This window comes from Lepidochelys olivacea, assembly GCF_965140295.1.
Source record: "Lepidochelys olivacea isolate rLepOli2 genome assembly, chromosome: 15".
Classification (NCBI taxonomy): Eukaryota; Metazoa; Chordata; order Testudines; family Cheloniidae; genus Lepidochelys; species Lepidochelys olivacea.
Genome location: NC_140425.1, coordinates 15657902 through 15676102, shown reverse-complemented (window position 1 = coordinate 15676102; position 18201 = coordinate 15657902). Strand labels below are relative to the sequence as shown.

Sequence of the window (18201 nt, the reverse complement as noted above, 5' to 3'; positions counted from 1 at the left end):
GAATGGTGAAGATCATGAGAACTACACAGAGTGAATGCTGACGCTGTCTGGATCATGAAGGAGCTGTTTGTTTAGTGCACTCAGGGTGATCAGAACTAGCTTTGTGTCTGTAATTATGTCTCAGTGAATGGACCATGGCTGGTTAGCTTGGTGAGCATGGTATAGTCCATGGCTTCAGGTAGGCTTTGAAGTTCATCTCTGTCTAGTGTCAGAGCGTGTTGGTTGGAAGCCAAAGTTGGGGAGAATACCTCAAGTCCCAGAACTGGTGGTAAGACTACAGACTCTCTGCTGAAATTGCATCTTTCCTTCAGTAAAAAGCCGCCACTGTGCATGATCCTGTGCAGTCAGTCCCTCCCTTGCAGCTAATGAATTAACTAAGTTCTCACCAGGAATAAAGCTGTATTTGCACGTGCCATTAACACTTTGGGGCCAGGATTCTGTAAAGCTGGTGAGAATGCAGAGACCTGCCCTTTCCCAGGAGGAGTTTAATTTGGCTGTTTTAAACAAGATACACATGGTCAGCTTTTTATTTTATTTTTTTAAATAGAATCAAAGCCAAGCTGCTGGCTTGTTGGCTGTTTTGCTCGAGCTTGCACTCCTACTCCTCCTGGGAAACCAAGAGACAATGTTGCAAGCAGCACAGATTACATTGACAATCTGACACTGGTGTGCTTAAAGGAGGCTGTAAAACCTATTCCAGCGTAATCAACCCACGCTTCTAGCTTTGTCAGAAATCTCCTTTTAGCATGAGAATTATCGTGCTTTGTCTTGCACATTGGCAACCCCAGTTCATAGAAACCTGTTTGCTTTCAAACAGCTGAGTCTGGGAGGAGGGAAGAATAAAAATTCAGAGTTTGCAGAAGCCATGAACTTGCAAACTCAGCAGCTTTATCACTGCAGCCTTAACCCTTACACTGATCAACTGCTAGTCTTTGCCTCTTACCTTTCATCAACAGGTTATTCCAACATGGGGGGAGTCCCACAGCCAAAACCTGCATTTATACACAGCTAAGCTTAGAATGTAAATGATGAGTAAATCTCCCTGTCTCCCCTCCCTTTGAATGGAGCTTGATTACAATGGATTTTTCATTTGGTGGGTACTAAGACTATGCCTACTTTGTGGTAAGGAGGCTTCAGCCTCTCCTCGGGGAGCAGCACTTGACATAAACTGCAGAGAATTAAGTGAAGGGCTGAGCTTCCTGAGCCTTAAGGCTCCTGCACCATTTTGCTTCTGCTAACTTGATACTCGTTACTGTTTGTCTAGTGGCTCTGGTTGCAAAGCTTGCAAAGCACTATGACACAAGCCAGCCCCACAAAGGTGGCTGCATAATGCAAACTTTATATTTTGAAATACTTAGGCCTGGTCCAGACACACACACTATTCAGCTTTAAGTGGTTCAACTTGGTGTGGATCCAAAACTGTTCAGCTTTCAGATGTAATTCACAGGCACTTGCATGGGTATAATACAGTGGGCTTTTAAACCAGTGCAACTTGGTGGCTGTAGATAAGGCCTAAAAGTTATTGCTGGGCTGTACAGGGGCAAACCTTGTCACTATTAAATTCAGTAATTTAACATGAGCCACTGTACCATGATTAGAGGAGACTGGAAAACTTTCAGCTCTGAGCAGCTGTTCAAGTATTTTACATTAAGAGGGCTTTGCTGCTGTCTTTCAATATTCTGCATCTCCTTCAGCCTGTCTGGCACCTGCATTGCTTGTTTCCTTTCCCTGCAGCACTCAAGCTCCCATCTGTCCTTGTGGTGGGCTCTCCTGGAGCTGGGCAAGTGCACTAGTCTACATCTTCCCTTTGTTTGAGCTGAATTTGAAATAACTTAGGCCCTGACACTCAGCAAGGGCTTCATTCCTAGGTGTAAGTAATAACCGTTCTGCATAACAGCCCTGGGTGCCTCTTGCCCTACCAGGCATAGCTCAGCCTTTGAAAAATATAAACTTTAATGTAAAGAAGCTGGGAGAATGGAAGGGGAAAGAGGAGCAGAACCAAGGCAATGAACCATTCCCTGCTGTGATTTTCCAGTCCTAGGGTTTGCTGCATTGCTACATCTGAGTAATACCTAGAGCATCAAGCACTTCAATGGCACAAAGCAACTACTGGAGCCTTTGGGAAGGAGGGAGTACCAGGGGCATACCAAGGAGAAAGGTGACTTGGCACGCAGCATGGCTGTAGCAGAACTAGACTAGGATGATCATTTGAGGCCCAGGCTGCTGTGGGATTTACTGTAGCCAGGGGCTAGCCTCTACCCCCTCCCTACACCACTTCTGTACACATACATCTACATAATTCCATTCAGTTTGTAAATGACACTCCAAGGAAAAACTTGGGAAATAAGTTATCCCCAAGGAACAGTGATACAGACTAAAATTAGTGACTGGAGCTGTTCTTCAGACAGCATCTGTCCATGGCAAAGCTTTCCCCCTACCCAGGGCACAGTATCAGTCCAGCAGGAAGGAGAAGAGTTCGGTCACGTGGGGGAAGAGCAGGTTCTCCCCCACTATTGAGGCGGCGGCTGGTTCTGGTCTTGGTCAGCAGCTGGCTGATCATCAGGAAGGGGGTTGTAGTTTGGATCTTCTTCAGGAGTGTCAAATACCAGCTTCCTGGCAGGGAACAGGCCCATCCCCAAAAGAAGTGAACAGTAAGAATTAGGTGTGAGGGATGAAAGCCACCCCATCCCTTCTAGGAACCAAATCTACTCTCAGGGACAGCTACATGTATTGCACCAGGGGGGTTTCCACAGTTCTCAGTTGAGTCAGGGAAAAAGCCTATGCATTCCTGTCTACCCTCCAACGACTTGATCCAGTTACCCATACGCTGTACTTCAGTTATCAAGCCTGGAGCTGCCCTTGTGCCATAATATCTTATTGCTCAAGTGTCCAACAAGGGCCACTTCCTTCCATGGGAAGCCTGACTCCCAGTAACAAGGGGGCCTGAGTCAAAGCATTCAAGCCGGAGCAGAGCACGTACAGATTGCCAGTTAGGACAGCAGTCTGAGGCATGTGGCGCCTTCCACAACAGACAGGGTTGCATGTGGACAGCTGTCAGCATTTGCACTGCCTGGTTAGTAACCTGCTCGGAGACATGACCAGCCCGCGTGAGGCTGAGGTTGTCTCCCAGCACTGAGGCAGGTTAGCTATTTTGCTTTGGAAAAAAACCCTTGGAGGTGTAGATGATACATTGGATCCAGGAAAAATTACTAGAATTTCACTTACAGGAAGTCTGGAGTGAGCAGCAACTTCTTCCCTCCAGGCTGGTTGGGAAAAACATCTTCAAGGAAATAATAAATATGACCCACTGCAATTCCTGTAGAGAAGATGAAGGCAGAAGTGTTACCCTCAGACATGCCTCTTCCCTGGGGGTGGAGGGCAGCTAACTAGCTGCTCGCTGAAGTTCTGAGACAGGAGAAGAGCTACCTGTAAGCAGCTGTCCCAGGAGACAGCTGCATTGCCTCTACATACCCAGCTGGGAGAGCCCTGTGTGAGTCACCACTCTGTGTGTGAGGAGGGTGGGGGGGGGGTGTCGCCTTTAGCAAAGGCTTGGCTTTGAATGTACTCGTGCTTTATGCTCCAAAGTAAAGCATGGCTGCAGAGAACTCTTGGGGTATGGACAACAAAACAGAACTGGGAGGGCAGAAGGAGTGGGGCATGAGTGTCAGCTTAGAGCACATTTTCTTCCCATCCCCATTCCTGAAGAGCCAGCTCTGCTGTGGATTCATAGGTGGCACCATCCCAAGCTAGTCGTTGGTGCCTCCTGGGCACAATACACAGGTGCTATACAAAGTGCACTTAGTTCAACAGTGAGACTGAACTTGGGTGTCTGTGGCAATCAATCAATCAGACTAGGCCAGCTGTTCTCCTCTGAGAAAGGGCATGCCACCAAGAGTGAACCCAGGCCATGTGATGTAAACCGCTGGACTCACAGTTGGGAGAGCTGTACATGCCCAGACACCACCCTTCCAAAGGGTGCTCCGTGTCCTCTTACCCAACAAATCAATGATGATAGAATTGCCCAGCAGCAGAGAGAATCCCATCAGAACCCAGGGCAGGAAGGGGGCCTGGAAGTTAAGAAGCCCAAAGAAGTTCATGCGGATGTAAGGGTTCCTGCGGCTCCACACGTACACCAGCATGATGGTGAAAGCCTGGCCCAGGAAGAAGAGGCTTGCAAAGAGGCCGAAGAGCTGAGAGCTACAGAGTCAAGGAGAACAGCACATTCTGCTTATGCTACAGCCCAGAGCAGCAGGACAGAAGATGGGACAATCTCATAAGCCCCTGACAAATGCCTGAAGTTCTGACACATTAGTTAGATACTTGGGCAGCTGCCTAGGATTTCAGTGTACTGGAGTCCGCTACATAAGTGAGAGAGAGCCCATGCAACTCGCAACTCCTTCCATGAGGTCTGGGGCACACCAATCCCTCTGCCCAGTGCTGTGTCCTCACCTTCCCCAGGTAGCAAAACCTGCACTGGATCAGTGTCATTTACACCTCAGCTACTCTGTGCTGCCTGGGGTGAGCTTGTGGCAAGAAAGGGCTGTGCACCCTCACTTCTGCAGCACCCCTCCCCCCCTCCACTTTTCCAGGACACTGGCCTCCCCTGCAGCAGAGGACAATATTCCTACACTGGACATAGTTTTTCTTTAATGAACTTAGAGAAGTGTTCCATAGCCTGGAAGAGACATGAAACTGCCTGGTGCAATAATTGAGGCTTCATCACTAGATATTAAGCTTCCAGGGGTGTTAGTAGTGTTTTGCCGAAAACCTCTGTGCAAGATGGAAGATTGGACACGACAGGTCTCCTTAGACCCAGGCCCCATATGAATCTGTGAGCAGGGCCGGTCTGGATGCAGCTAACTTGGACAGCAAAATGAGCGGACAAGTCACCAGCTTTATCCTGCAGAAGTTCACCCCTCTCCTGTGCATGGAGACAGCCCCCATACTCACCCCGCCTTGCACCCAACCCTCCGTAACAGTGGCTGCAACAGGAATTAGTCAGCGTGCCGTTCTGCAGAGAAAGAGCATGTTCCACCCCAGGGCAGGCATAGCACAAACAGCGGTTATTCCCTTGGAAAACCGCCTGGCTCTTCAGGAGCAATATCCAAACTGATGGTTATTGCCACTATGGTAAGTGTCCAACTTGCTCAGCTCACAGGAGAACCCTATTTTGTTAATTCTCTCCTGTAAATCTACAGAGCATGAACTTAGTGCTAGTGGAAGCAGCCTGACTGACAGCAGGGAGCCCCAAGCCCTCTATAAAACCCTTAGAGGCAGCAGCAGGGGCTGTTCATTAGCCCCTCACCATTGCTCTGAAGGGAGTGGTTTTAATATCGCCATGATTCAGTACTTCAACAAAAGAGCTCCAAGCTCTTTGTAAGTAGAATGATCCTGCTTTCCCCCAATGGGGAAGCTAGCAGAGAGAGGTCAGCTTGCCTAGGTCCCAGTGAGTCAGTGCCAGATCCCAAAATAGAAGCCATCTCCACCAGCTCCCTGTACCATGCCCTCCCCTCAACACCAAGCTGCCTTCCAAGGCTGTGAGGGGTAGGTAGGTAGGTCAGTATCCATGGGAAGCCCTTCCTTGCTCTTTGCTGAGGATGCCAGTTAGTGCGACACAGTAGTTTTCATTTCATGGACACTGGTCGAGTGGGATGTGGACTGAGAGGAAACTCATCTTCAGAGCTCTGAGGATTATAACTACTACCCTGGGCTAGGTCTGAATGGCTGCCCTAGAGGGAGAGAGATTCTGTATCCCATTACAATGCTTAGGAGCCAGCCAGGCCACTTCTTCAAGTTAAGTTTCATGTTTTGAGCACAAGAGGTGGACCTGACATTTATCTGCATCCAAGCCGCTCACACTTGTCCTCTGCAAGAGAGTTCTGTCCAAGATAAACCATACCCTCTTCTCAATTAGAATCCTTTCCCTGGAAGGGAGATGGGTGGTTTGTTTCTAACATGCCAATGGCCCTAAAGCCTAGCTGCAGGTTTGCAGAGGTGAGACTCTGGGCTTCCCAATCATTTCCCCTGCTGTGCTCAGGGGCTCTGACTCAGTCTTGGCAGGTCAAGAGTGTGGACACCACAGATGCATTGGCATTTGCCTAGCGAAGCACTTACAGACACTGCACCTGGATGTCGGAGTCTGCTCAGCATTTGCATATGAAAATACACACAGCTTTAGGGAAAGTGCATCTTTTGATACAGCTCATTTCCATCTAGATACACGTTTAACACCCTTCTCTGAGTGCACCTTGCAACAGATGGCAGCAGGCTTCTCTGCAGAAGGAGTTTTTTGTCCTTCCCAGACATGTTTTTCTTACTTTAAAATGGTTCCAAAGCTTAAAACAATGTTCACACTAGGTACAAAAATCAGAAGTAGCCCTGGTCATGCCCATGAGCTATACCATCACGGTGCAGAGACTTACGGTACGCAGTCTACTAAAGATTCAGGGCCAAGCTGCCTTCAGCTACATGCAGGCAGCTCCTTCGTCAGTCCCACGCACTCTGGAAGCTTGGAGCTAAAAGTTTTAATTGCTGCTATTTTCTCTAAATTACCCATATTCCAATCACTTAGACACTCCAGTGTGAACTGTTATTGGGCAGTAACTCTCCCCCCTCCCCCCCCGAGATGACAGCATGGATCAGTGTAGAGATATGGGAACAGGAACCTCATAGCTCAGTAACGTTACTTAAGGTTTTTACTTAATCTGGTAAGAGCTATATGACTCCATTTCCAGTGAAGCCTACTGATCGGACAGCTTCCTGCATCCCTGATTACACAACATCCTGCCCCCCTGTCCAAATTATATGTGACCCCTCCAGATACATCAGAGCTCCTGTGATCAGTGGAAGAAACAAAAATTAACTTTTTGTAGCTGGAGCATAAATCTTAGACGAGTCCTTTCAGGGCCTGGGGAGTACGAACAGACGTGTACAACAAAAGGAATTAGCCTGTGGAGTTGCCAGTCCACCATTTGAGAGCCTGCACAGACAGAGGCTGCTGTACGTGAGAAAAGCAGGAGCAGAGACTGCATCTGTCAGCCTGGTGGCTCCAGAATTTGTCTGCCTTGGGAAACATGAGCCTCACGTCCTGCAGTCCAAGTTTTGCCACTCTAGGCAGCCACCTGTCCTACTTTATGGGAAAGCCAACCAGAATGTAGAGAGGCATACAGAAGACCTTAAGAAGGTCCTTGGTACAAGGAGTCAGTGGACTAGCAGCCTATTCACAAAGTGTCATAGGACAGCAGCCCAGAGGGCCTTGACCTACTCAAACAAACAAAGGATACTGTCATGAGAAATCCCCCGAAGAGAAACATGAAGACAAAGTCTGCAGTCCGTCCCCGAAAGGAGCCTTCCTCTAGCATTCGGCAATATCTGTACCTGAGAGCAGGAAACGAGAGGGTTTGCAGTATAGGAAACTTAACAGCTGGCTGCCCTGCATCACTGGCTGAACCACAGGGGTTTGCCAACAAGCTACCACAAGAGGTTTCATGAGAGGAAGCTGCCAGCCAGCTGCCCAAGTCCCTGAGCCAGAGCAGTGAGATTCATCTTTTGTCTTGTGTTACCAGACTCAGGGAAAGAGTGAGTCACCTCTGCCCAGCGTGGCTGCAGAAACCACACTGCACTGGCCATGGACAGCACAGTTCCAGGAGCTGGTATGGCTCTGTAGTCTCTGGTGGCAGCTAACATTGCCTGCCTCACTGATATCACACTAGGCATTCCTCAAGGGGGGTTGCCCCAGCCTGACAGGTACTTTGGATGGCAGATTGAATGAGTGATGGGCTAGCTGGATCTCTTCAGCAGTGAGCTTGGCCATCTCCCATCCCAAGGCACCAACAGGCTCTGGAGCGACCCTGTCTGGAAATTGACTTTTGAGGAAGGGGAACTCAACAGCCCAGCCCCGCCCCGCTGATGATACAAGCCAACTAGATCGGGAAGGTGGGCGAGTGGAGAGTCACATTTAAAATGAAAAGGGAGCAGAAAGTGCTGCTGAGACCAAAGGATACAAAAATATCATGTTGAAAAAGAAACTGAATCCCAAGGGCCCAAAAAAGAGGAAGTTCGTGATCAGCCTCCAAATCTGTAAGAGAAGAGACAGGAAAAGAACGAGATGGACAGCCATATCTCTTCCCCAGTTTGGAAGGTCCCCCGCACCTATGTGCTTCCATACAGCCATTTACCCTGTTCAGTAATCAGCCCCACAAAACTAGATGCTTGTCTTACCCACCTCCTATGGATTCCATCTACCCTCTCAGAGCCAGACAGTCTTTCCTCCTTGGTGAGTGATATTTCCACACCTTCCCCAAGGGAAGAGACAATTTATGATCCCACCACCCAAGGCAAGACTCCTTCCTAAAGAAGAGCTTCCCCCATCCATCCTCAAGAGACTAGATGGTCATAAATCTCACCCAACCTTCTTCTTGAAAGGGGACTGGATTGACAGTCTTAGTAGGATCTGAGTAAAACAGGAAAGGGACCTAAAGAACCCACTGTGGCGTGGGGCAGAGAAGGGTGGGGAAAACACTACTGTCTGACTATAGCCACAACTCCAAACTTCTGCTAGTGGGAAAAAGTCCCACAAGGCCCAGCGGCCACTTTCACCACCAGACAGAGCACAAGAGAGTATCTGGAATAAAGAAGCTCCTCCAGGCTAGTAGGGCTCCTGGTGATAAGGAAATAGGGAAATTGGGCTGGCCTGCTGGCTCCAGCTCATGAAATCTCTGGATTATCAGGCTAGGAAAAGAATGAAGGACTCAGTGGAAAATTGACCCCTTATAAGAAAAGAATCTCACCTGGAACTTTCTGAAAATCAGATCTGGGTTGAAATACAGCTGGAAAGGGGTGATGAATTCTAATTGCTGCAAGAAACCAAGAGAGCAACCATTTAACCTTGGAGTGAGACATGAGAAGCAGGTCATGCTGCCCTTAGTGTTGTTTATACAGCACCCAGAGTATGCCAGACTTTGTACCAAGAAACCTGCCACTTAATTTTACACATGATGCCATGAGCGAGAGCATTAAGTGATGCAGAGAGGGATGGAGAGGACAAAGGATACAGCGATTAGGTCGCACAGCTACTCAGGGTTGTTATGTAATAGTATGATGGTTGACAAACCAAGGTAGTTTTTTATTTTTGGGAGGGTAGAAGGGAAGGAAGTTGGCATACAACATCAGGCAAGGTTGGAAGCGGGAAGCTTGAGGGAAAGAGGAATGGGGCCAGGACAGACACAAAGCAGCAGAGGAACAAGGGAAAGGATCAGCAGACAAATGCAGGTGGAATGGTCAGAATCTGTTTCAGTGGAAGGATCTTAGTCCGAGCAATTTGGAGACAAAGGTGGAGTTTGCTGGAGACACAAAGAACCCTGTCACTGGGGGAGTGGAAATGTATGAAGTGTTTTCAGTGGGGAATGAGCCACTTGCTGCATAAATGGAGCAGTCATTCTCTTTTGGTTTTTTGCCGTGCACGCTGCTCGACTTGTATCTATTGCTTCTCTGAGCCCCTTTTTATCATCCTCTGATGCTCTTTATTCAAGCAGATACCATTTGGTTTTCTGATTTTGGGTGAACACTGTGTCTGTGTATAGAATCGGAGAACTGGAAGGCACCTTGTGAGGTCATCTAGTCCAGTTCCCTGCACTCATAACAGGATTAAGTATTATCTAGACCAGCCCTTAGAGGTATTTGTCTAACCTGTAGTGTGTGAGCGGGCAAAAACATCAGCCCTCCCAAACCCATCCTACCTGCCATCCCATGAAGGACATTAAATGCAACCTCTGACAATACTGTTCATTCCAACCCCTACCCAGCAAGGGAAGAGGTGGTGATTTGCAAGGATGGTTCAGGGAAGACATGGTGAGCTGCACGCAGGACTACTGAAGCATCTTACTCCTAACAGAGTCTGGCCTCAGAGAGCATTAGATATTGCACCCTGTCTCAGGCCGGGTCACAAACTGATTTCACTGCCAGCTGATGGTGGGACAGAAAGAGAGTGTGTGCTAATAGAAAATTAGAGCAAATTATGCAAATGCTGAGAGCCAGAATGCAAGCCCACCAATTCCACTATTCGCAGAATTTAGCCTCGAACTAGGGAATAAGCGCTAGAAGAATATTGAAAATCTTGTTGCTCTTTTTTGAACTATCCCATTCCCTGCCACAGACAGGAAAGGAGGAGCAGGCAAACGCACAGACCAAATGTCCAGCAGGTAGGCGTCCCGGGCACAGCGTCTGCCTCCCTCCCTAGCACTGAGGAGCAGAGCACAGGGTACAGGACACAGCCCAGGGACCAGCCTCAGCCCAAATCCCCTCCCGGTGAGCAGGACAGAGAACACCCAGCAACGTCCACTCGAAAGGAGCCTCCGAGGGGTCCGACCCGGGGCCGGCTGGGGAGAGCTGGTAACCCCCGGGCTGGCGGCGGGAGCGTTCACACCCCGATTGCCCACTTGGCCGCCCACAGGCGCCAGTCCCAGGGCACCCGCCCGGCACGGCCGGGCCCGGAGGGGCGGGGGCTGAAACGTGTCAGAGCCCGCGTCCACACGGCAGCGCGCACGTGGGCGGGCGGGCGGCTGACTGCGGCTTTATGCCCCCCGCGGGGAGGGCAGCTGGGCCGGGCCGCAGCGAGCTCCCGCAGATCCCGGCCGGCGGGAGGCCGCTCGCGGCCCCCTGGCCCCGGCCGCCCCCTTACCACGGCGGCGGTGGTGAGGACGCAGGCGGTGGTGTAGGCCCGCGTCACGGCCGGGATCCCCAGGTACTCCTGCGCGAAGCCCTGATAGGCCATGGCGCCGCCGGGGAGCCGGCACCAGCCTGCAGCGGCGGGTCCGGGGCGGCGGCAAACGGCGCTACGGCCCCTTTAACGCAGCCATACGGCCGCAGCGACTGAGGCAGGCTCAGCCCCACCCCCAAGCCTCCGCTCGCCAATCGCTGCGCCAGGGGGAAATGACAGACAGCGCTCACCAGCCAACCACCGCCTGCCACCCGCCTCCCCAACCCGGAAGAAACTCGCCCTGACTGGAGGGGAATAGAGCGGTCAGCGGCGACAAACCAATCACTGGGAAGCGCAGCTCTGTGGGGGTGGGACAGAGCAGAGAGTGAGGCGGCCCGGAGCCAGTGGGAGCGCACGAGTCCTGCCCCTCTTCTGGCAGGGGTGGTGGTTGTTGTGGCGGGAGGAGAGAGGGCCACGTGGCTGTAACAGGCGGCCAATCAGCGCACCAGAGGGCCCTAGCGTCAGAGCACCTAGACCAATAGGAAGAGCCCACGCGTGCACGGGGTGGGCGCGTGGAAGTGGGCGTGGCCCGGGCCCCCTGGAGGGGTTGGGACGCCGCTGAACGGCGGCTTTTCGCCGGCTGGAGGGGCGCGGGGCGGCGCCCCCTGGAGGCCCACAGCGTGGCTCTGTCCCCCGGGCGGGACCGGCGCTTCACAAGCGAGCCGGGGGAAGGGGCGAGCCGGCAGCTGGCGACGTTCGCAGCCGATGCAAAACCGCTCGGGACCGTTCAGGCCAGGGCCGGGAGCCACCCGGGGAGCGCCCGCCTCGGGGAGCCTGGGCAGCGGGATGGCGGCGTCCAGAGGAGCGGCCGCGCCCGTCCGTGCCCGCACGAAGACCCGGCGGCCTTGTGGAGAGACTGGCCAGTCAGCGGCGACGCTGATAAACGCGCCGGAAAGCGCCTCGCAAAACAGGATCCCACCTCCCCAGACCAAAAAATGGCGGCGGGGGGGCGGCTACGTCAGCGGCTGCTGGTGGAGAAGGCGCAGTGGGGAGTCGCCGCGGGTCGTCAAAAGAGCGAGCGGCCTGTTGGGAACCCTGCCGAAGGGGATCCCTAACGAAACGAACTGCCCTAGGCTCGCTCTGTAAACCCCTGGTACGCCCAGGCATTGAGCGCTGCCTGCAGATTTGGTCACCCTGTCGAAAAAGGGTATATTGGAGTCGGAAAAGGTACCCAGACCGGCCGCAGAAATGATACGGGGTAGGGAACAGCTTCCCGCTGAGGAGAGATTTAAAAAAAAGGCTGGAAATTTTCAGGTTGGAAAAGAGGTGGTTGGGGGGAATAGGATAGAGGTCTATAAAATCATGAATGGTGTGAAAAACTGGATAAGGAAATGTTATGTACTCCTTCACGTAACACAAGAACTAGGGGGTCACCCAGTGAAATTGATAGGCAGCAGATTTCAAACAAACAAAAGGAAGTATTTCTTCACAGTCAACCCGTGGAACTCTTTTTGCCAGGGGATGTTGTGAAGGGTAAAACTATAACAGGGTTCCAGTAAAGTACCTGGAGGATAGGTCCGTCAATGGCTATTTGCCAGGGTGGGCAGGGAGCCAGCACCGTATTCTGTGTGTCCCCAGCCTATGTTTGCCAGATGCTGGGAGTGGGCGATGGGATGAATCACTCTACCATTGCCCTGTTCTGTTCATTGCCTCTGAAGCACCTGGTGTTGGCCACTGTTGGAAGCTCATGCTCAAATAAATTGGTTAGTCTCTAAGGTGCCACAAGTACTCCTTTTCTTTTTGCAAAGACAGACTAACACGGCTGTTACTCTGAAACCTGTTGGAAGACAGGACACTGGGCTAGGTGGACCATTGGTCTTACACAGTAAGACCATTCTGATGGTCTTTTATAGAACCCAGATGTTTCTGCTCCCCTCTTCCCCCCCGCTATAACCCCCTACATCCCACTTGCCTCCTGGAGCTGAGATAGAATCCAGGCGTCCTGATGGGGTTTCCCTCTCTGCAGAGTTAGTAAGAAAGTAAGAATAAACATTAAACATTTTAAATCTAACCAGTGTCCCTTAAGTGACTTGCCCTTAAGATGTCAGAACATGTTAGTATTACAGCTGAGTGGGCCTAATATTTATTTCATTTTCTTTTTTACATAGGAATTAGATACAGTGCTCGTGTCAGCTAATTGCTAAATTATCTGCCAAAAAACCTACAGTTTCAAGTGCCTAAGTAGCCCCTGGAATCATGGTTAAAATTGCCCTCCACTGCCAAAATCTGAAACAGCCCCCCTGGCTGACTTGTCAAGAACTCACCCCTGCCCTCCCAGCTCAGCCCCCCTACAACTGGAGTTATGGTCTAGGGCTGTTTTTAATAAATGAATCATTGGATGTTCCCTATGCCCCCCACCCTGCAATGTGATCCTAGCCTGGGATGGGGCAGGAGTGTAACATTCAGCAGTAAATCTGGATTCTGAACCTTCACGTGTAAAAAGGCCTTTCCAAAAAAGGGACTAGGAAAGGCCTAATAGTGCATCTCACACCCTTGTTTCCCAAGGCACCAGGGTTCTCACCAGGCAGGGAACAAAATCAGCAATGGCAAGGGGAAAGTCACTACAATGTGCAAAAAGAAGGGAATGAGTTCTGTGGATCTCTGAAGTAGGAGGCTACAAAGTACAGACAAGTAGACTCCTATAATCCTCGGAGACGGATTTAAAACCAGGCACGCATCTGTTAAACCTTTGGATCTTTTACAGAGGAATGAAGAAAAAGAAGCAAGCTGAAGCACGTACAACTTCTGATTCCCCATCTACAAAGGGTCAACCCCATGCCTATGTACTTAAGTCCCACTTAAACCCTGTTTAAGTGGTGCCTAGGCATTGTTCTGGCCTGCTGTACAGGGGAGAATTTCGCTCTCAATTCCTATTGCAAAGAACAGAAAGACAGATAAGCTAAAAAAAAAAAAAAAGGCATATCAAACAACATGTAGGTATGAACAGCTCACTGAATTGTGTAACAAGCTCAAAGCACATTTAGCCTTGAAAATTAAGTAGGATGCAATTCCTGCTTTTCACCTCCTCACTACAGGACAACACTCGAGGGCCCACTTATTACTTACTGAGATCTAAAATGGTCTTTTGTGGCATTTATATCCTTTTCCAAATGTCAGCAGGTATATTTTTAGTGTTATCTCTTGAAGTTTTGCAAGGGAGTTTTCTCTGCCAAGATAACCACCCAAAAAGGTGTATTAGTAACTAGTATTATTCATATTGTGGTAGCGCATAAAGGCAACAGGTTGAGCCCCATTGGGCTAGGCGCTGCACAAACAGTAAGTTACGGCTCTTGTCCCCAAAGAACTTACGCTCTAGAAGGTAAGAAATAATAAGTGGCTAAGACAAAGCAGGCTGGGGTGAGGTTGGGGAGATGGGGTAACAAAGAGAATAAGAACTGTGCACAGTCAGAATTAGTGATGACAGCTCTCCAGCTGCCTAGCCAAGAGAATGTATATGAATCAAGTAATTCCAGCTGAATTTTATTAATTTTTCCTACTCGTGGATTTCAGTCTTCCAGATTCTCTGCCTGGAACAGTCTCTGAAGATGTTACTTGCTTCCCTAGAATTGCAGCTGTCCCCTGCAGCCACCATGGCAGCAATCTGGTTGTGTGATGCTGTTACCTAGATTTGCACCCTCTTTAGATTCTCTGAATGAGAGCTGGAGAGTAAACGTCTGCACCTAGATGCTAGTTTTTAGCCATGCTGCACTGATTGTCTAGTTCTAAATCGGAAGAGCTGAGTAAATTTATATAGGAACACCTTACCTGCCCACCCCCCAAATGTAATGGCAGTAGTGTAGCACCACTGAAGCTAGCTTTAATGAAAAGGGCTACATGCCTTTGCTTCTTAACAGTTTTATTAGATTAGCAGAGGGGTCCGAAATGACACAAGCACCCTCCCCCCCCCCCCCCAATCCAGGCAGGGGCCTCTGAAAACTCCCCAAAGGCATCACACAGCAGCGAGGCAGAGACCCAGAGCAACTAAGTGATTTATGGAGAAGATGAAAGGCGTTTCCTGACTAGGATGCTCAGTTACAGGTGGACTCTGCACAAAACCTGAAAGGCCCTGAGGGGGCAAACATGTCATCATTAATCACTCTGGCGCTGGAGCACAAGAGCCAGTGAGTCTGTTGAGGTCATTCCTGCACCATAAGAACGGCAGGGCTGTTCCTAGGATGTAGTGCACTCTCGTGAATGTCATGCCACAAAAAGGGACATTACCAATATTGAACTTCACTAGATTTGTGATCAGGGCAACCAACCAGTTTGATCAGTTTGGCCTAATGGAAACCTGGCAAAAAAACCACCCCAAAGTGGACGATACACAATGACTTTGCTCTTGGTAAAGCATTTGGGGGAGGATCGCAGGGCACGCTTTCAGGTAGCTACTCAGTGTGCCACACTGTCTAGCCCCAGTGGTTCTCAACCTATTTACCATTGTGGGCCACAGGCCACATCCAATACTACATGGCCCTGAGGATGTCACATGGGCCGCAGCTCTGTGCTGATTGGGCCGCAAGTGGCCTGCAGGCCGCAGGATGAGAACCGCTCTAGCCTGTTTCTGTCACCTCACAGGCTCACCCAGGCTGTTTGCCATTCACCCCATGAACCTTTTATTCCTCTGCACCTATACACACACAACATAGCACAGGCATCTAGTACCAGGAGCTTTTCATACAGGCTCAGCACATCTCACCAGCTGAGCTTCCCCCTTGCTTCCTGTTCCGTCTACTTATAGCCTCCCAATTACATCCTTAAGGCAGTGGTTACCATCTGGGTGCTCATAATTCCCCAGCAGAAAGCGTTTCGCTGCCCCGAGCGGAGCCTGCAGCCTTTTACAGGCTGCAGCAAGGTCAGCGATCAGGGTGTTGCTGCTAGCACTCTCATAGGGAGATTTTTTTTTTAACTGATTCTTACTAAAGAGAAAAAGACCAGTTCCTCTTGTGCAGCAGAGGGAAGGCATCACACCAGACTCAGAGGGAAATAAGTGGTCAATGTAAATGGGAAAAAGTTCACTAGAAGAATAACAACCAGACACTTCTCAACAACCCTACACTCACCCAGTGCATTTCTGAGACATGCTCCTGCAGTGTCCCTGGGTATCACCTAGGTGATGGTAGCAGAGCTTAGCATTCAGTTCTTGGGGAGGCGGCAGAGAGACTGAGCTCCCTGCATAACCATTTCAAATATATTATGAAATGCCCTTTGAAATGAAGATCTGATAAAGAGCTAAGTAAACCTCTTGACATCCATTTATGCTGCAGCATGATCATGCTTTCCAGAACTCTCCAGTGGAGTCAGAACTAACATTGCAGCCATCCGGGCTTTGGCCACCGGGGAAATGGTCTGGTGTTAAGTTTCTGCATAAGAAGGTAAAGCTGTCACCAGATTCTTAATGAGCCCTGAGATGTCTTTTAAAATCTTCATTAATGGGAAATGAAGTCTTCAGTTGGGGGAGTGGTGGGGTGGGGGGAGAAGAGTCTCTCCTTTTCACTTCCCCAGCCAGCCATTTGGTAAAGAACAAAACCCAGCAGGAAAATGAGGATCATGAGGTTAAATAAACTATGTCAGGGGAGGAATAAAAAATAAGACAAGTGGGTACATATGAAACTGAAACAGTTTGGTGATAGAAGGCCCCTAGGTCTGAAGTGCTGAGAAAGTGGGCTGTGGCCTGACAGCTCTAAGGTGGGGATACCTGATGTATTAACTCTGGAGTTGGACTGTGGCTTGAGTGAATCCCAGGGATGGAGTGAGGGAAGGGTGAACTTGGACCCTGAATTTAACCTACGTTCATAAACTTTGTTTTGTTGACACAACAATCCTAGTGGGAGTTTGGAGGGACGTTGTACATGGTGCTTAGATACACACCATAGACAGCAGACAGACAGGAGAATTATGCCTCTTCTGTCAGGCACATCACTATGCCTTAGTTTCCCATCTGTAAAATGAATATAATAAAGAAGGCAAGTGTCTGGCCAACTCGCACCCTAGATGTAAGCAGGGGAATGGTCCCGCTATTGTAGGGAACTTTCCTGGCTTATACCCTACCCCAGCGAAATGATGAGTCCTCGCTCCCACTTCCTTTACCCAGAGGCCTGCCTGACCTCAAGGGCTCCCCTTTCACTCTCCTGTGTGGCAGAGTCCTCATAACCCCAACAAGGCTGGGCCCAGGATTCCTGGGGGGCTTGACCTGCAACCTTGTCATGTTCACTTAGGGCAGGGGCTTGGATGTCCCCACTCCAGGGTGCTCTCTCTGCACTGGATGCTTCCCTGACCCACTGATCATTACATACAGTTCAAAGCAAATATAATTTATTAAACAGCAATCAATTTTAAAAAATAAGGGGAAGCACTCTTTTTTAAGCTCTTTCTTGCTTTTTGTTTTAAAGGATGCAGGGGGAGGGAATAAGTAAATGCAGTGAGAAGATTGCCACCTAGTGTTGGAAGAAGCAAAAGATGCTAGCAGATGTAGAAATCTTAGGCCGTTTCCTATCCAAACACCAACCCTGCCTGACCTGGCTTCGCTGCTGAGTTCAGACAAGGCTGGGTGCATTCAGGGTAGTACAGCCAGAGACGGTTTTAATCTTTTCATCATCATGTCAACATTTTATGGGATTCAGGAATTATATTTTTCCTCTCTTACACATTAATACAATTGCACAACAGAGTTACACTCATTTTTGTATGGCTCAACTCTGGCTATTTTTTATAAAGTTAAAACTACAGAAGAAAGAAACCATATTTATTCAAAAATTAAACTAGAAAATGTTGTATGTCAAGGGCTCACAGGAACAGTAACATTGTTCCGGGACTTCTTGACTGATTCCATCTCTCCGTGGCATTGTCCTATCAGCCCCCTGACCATGAGGGCTCCAGGCATAGAGCTAATGCTGCCCCCCTGCCTCCTCCCCAGCAATAACTTACAGTAGTTCTTCTGCTATTCACTGTGTCCCTTCCCCCTTTGAGGGGAGGTTTGTGCAACTGCTGACACTATCTTACTGGGCAAACCCCTAGGAGTTGCTGTCCACTGAGGTTATGATCCAAATTTCTATAAAACCAGCCTGTCTGCTCAATCCAGGTCAAAGCTGTTATTAAATGGACCTTGAAAGATGCATGTTTAGTAGGTCTCTTGCAGCTGATGCACATGCTAATGGCAAAACATTTCCATTTATAACCTTCACTTGACATATTTGTGCATGAAACAAACACAATTGCACAGGAGACAGCCTTGTCAGTGGTACAGTATTAGGAAACCGCATTGCAATCCTAGCGACTATTATCAGCTGCACTCAAAAGCTTTGCAGTCAGTAAATCAAGACAGAGGAAAATGTCCCTGTAGTCTAAGAGCCCAAATAATCCTTAGTGCAAGTCCACTAAAGTTACACCTGGGATAAATTTGGTCCTGCATTTCTAAATGAAATATTTCCTGAATGTGCAGCAACTTT

The 18201-nt window shown here is 49.5% G+C and overlaps 1 protein-coding gene across 1 annotated transcript; it reads right to left on the bottom strand.

The window, feature by feature from the left end:
- Positions 1–511: 511 nt before the first annotated feature.
- DERL3 (derlin 3) lies at positions 512–12574 on the bottom strand. The gene is made up of 7 exons (XM_084649288.1): positions 10679–12574; positions 8790–8855; positions 8004–8077; positions 7284–7377; positions 3995–4190; positions 3226–3316; positions 512–2613 (listed from the first exon to the last, which is right to left on the bottom strand). The coding sequence occupies exons 1-7, from the start codon at positions 10769–10771 to the stop codon at positions 2511–2513; spliced, it is 717 nt and encodes a 238-aa protein (XP_084505414.1). The 5' UTR covers positions 10772–12574; the 3' UTR covers positions 512–2510.
- Positions 12575–18201: the final 5627 nt, after the last annotated feature.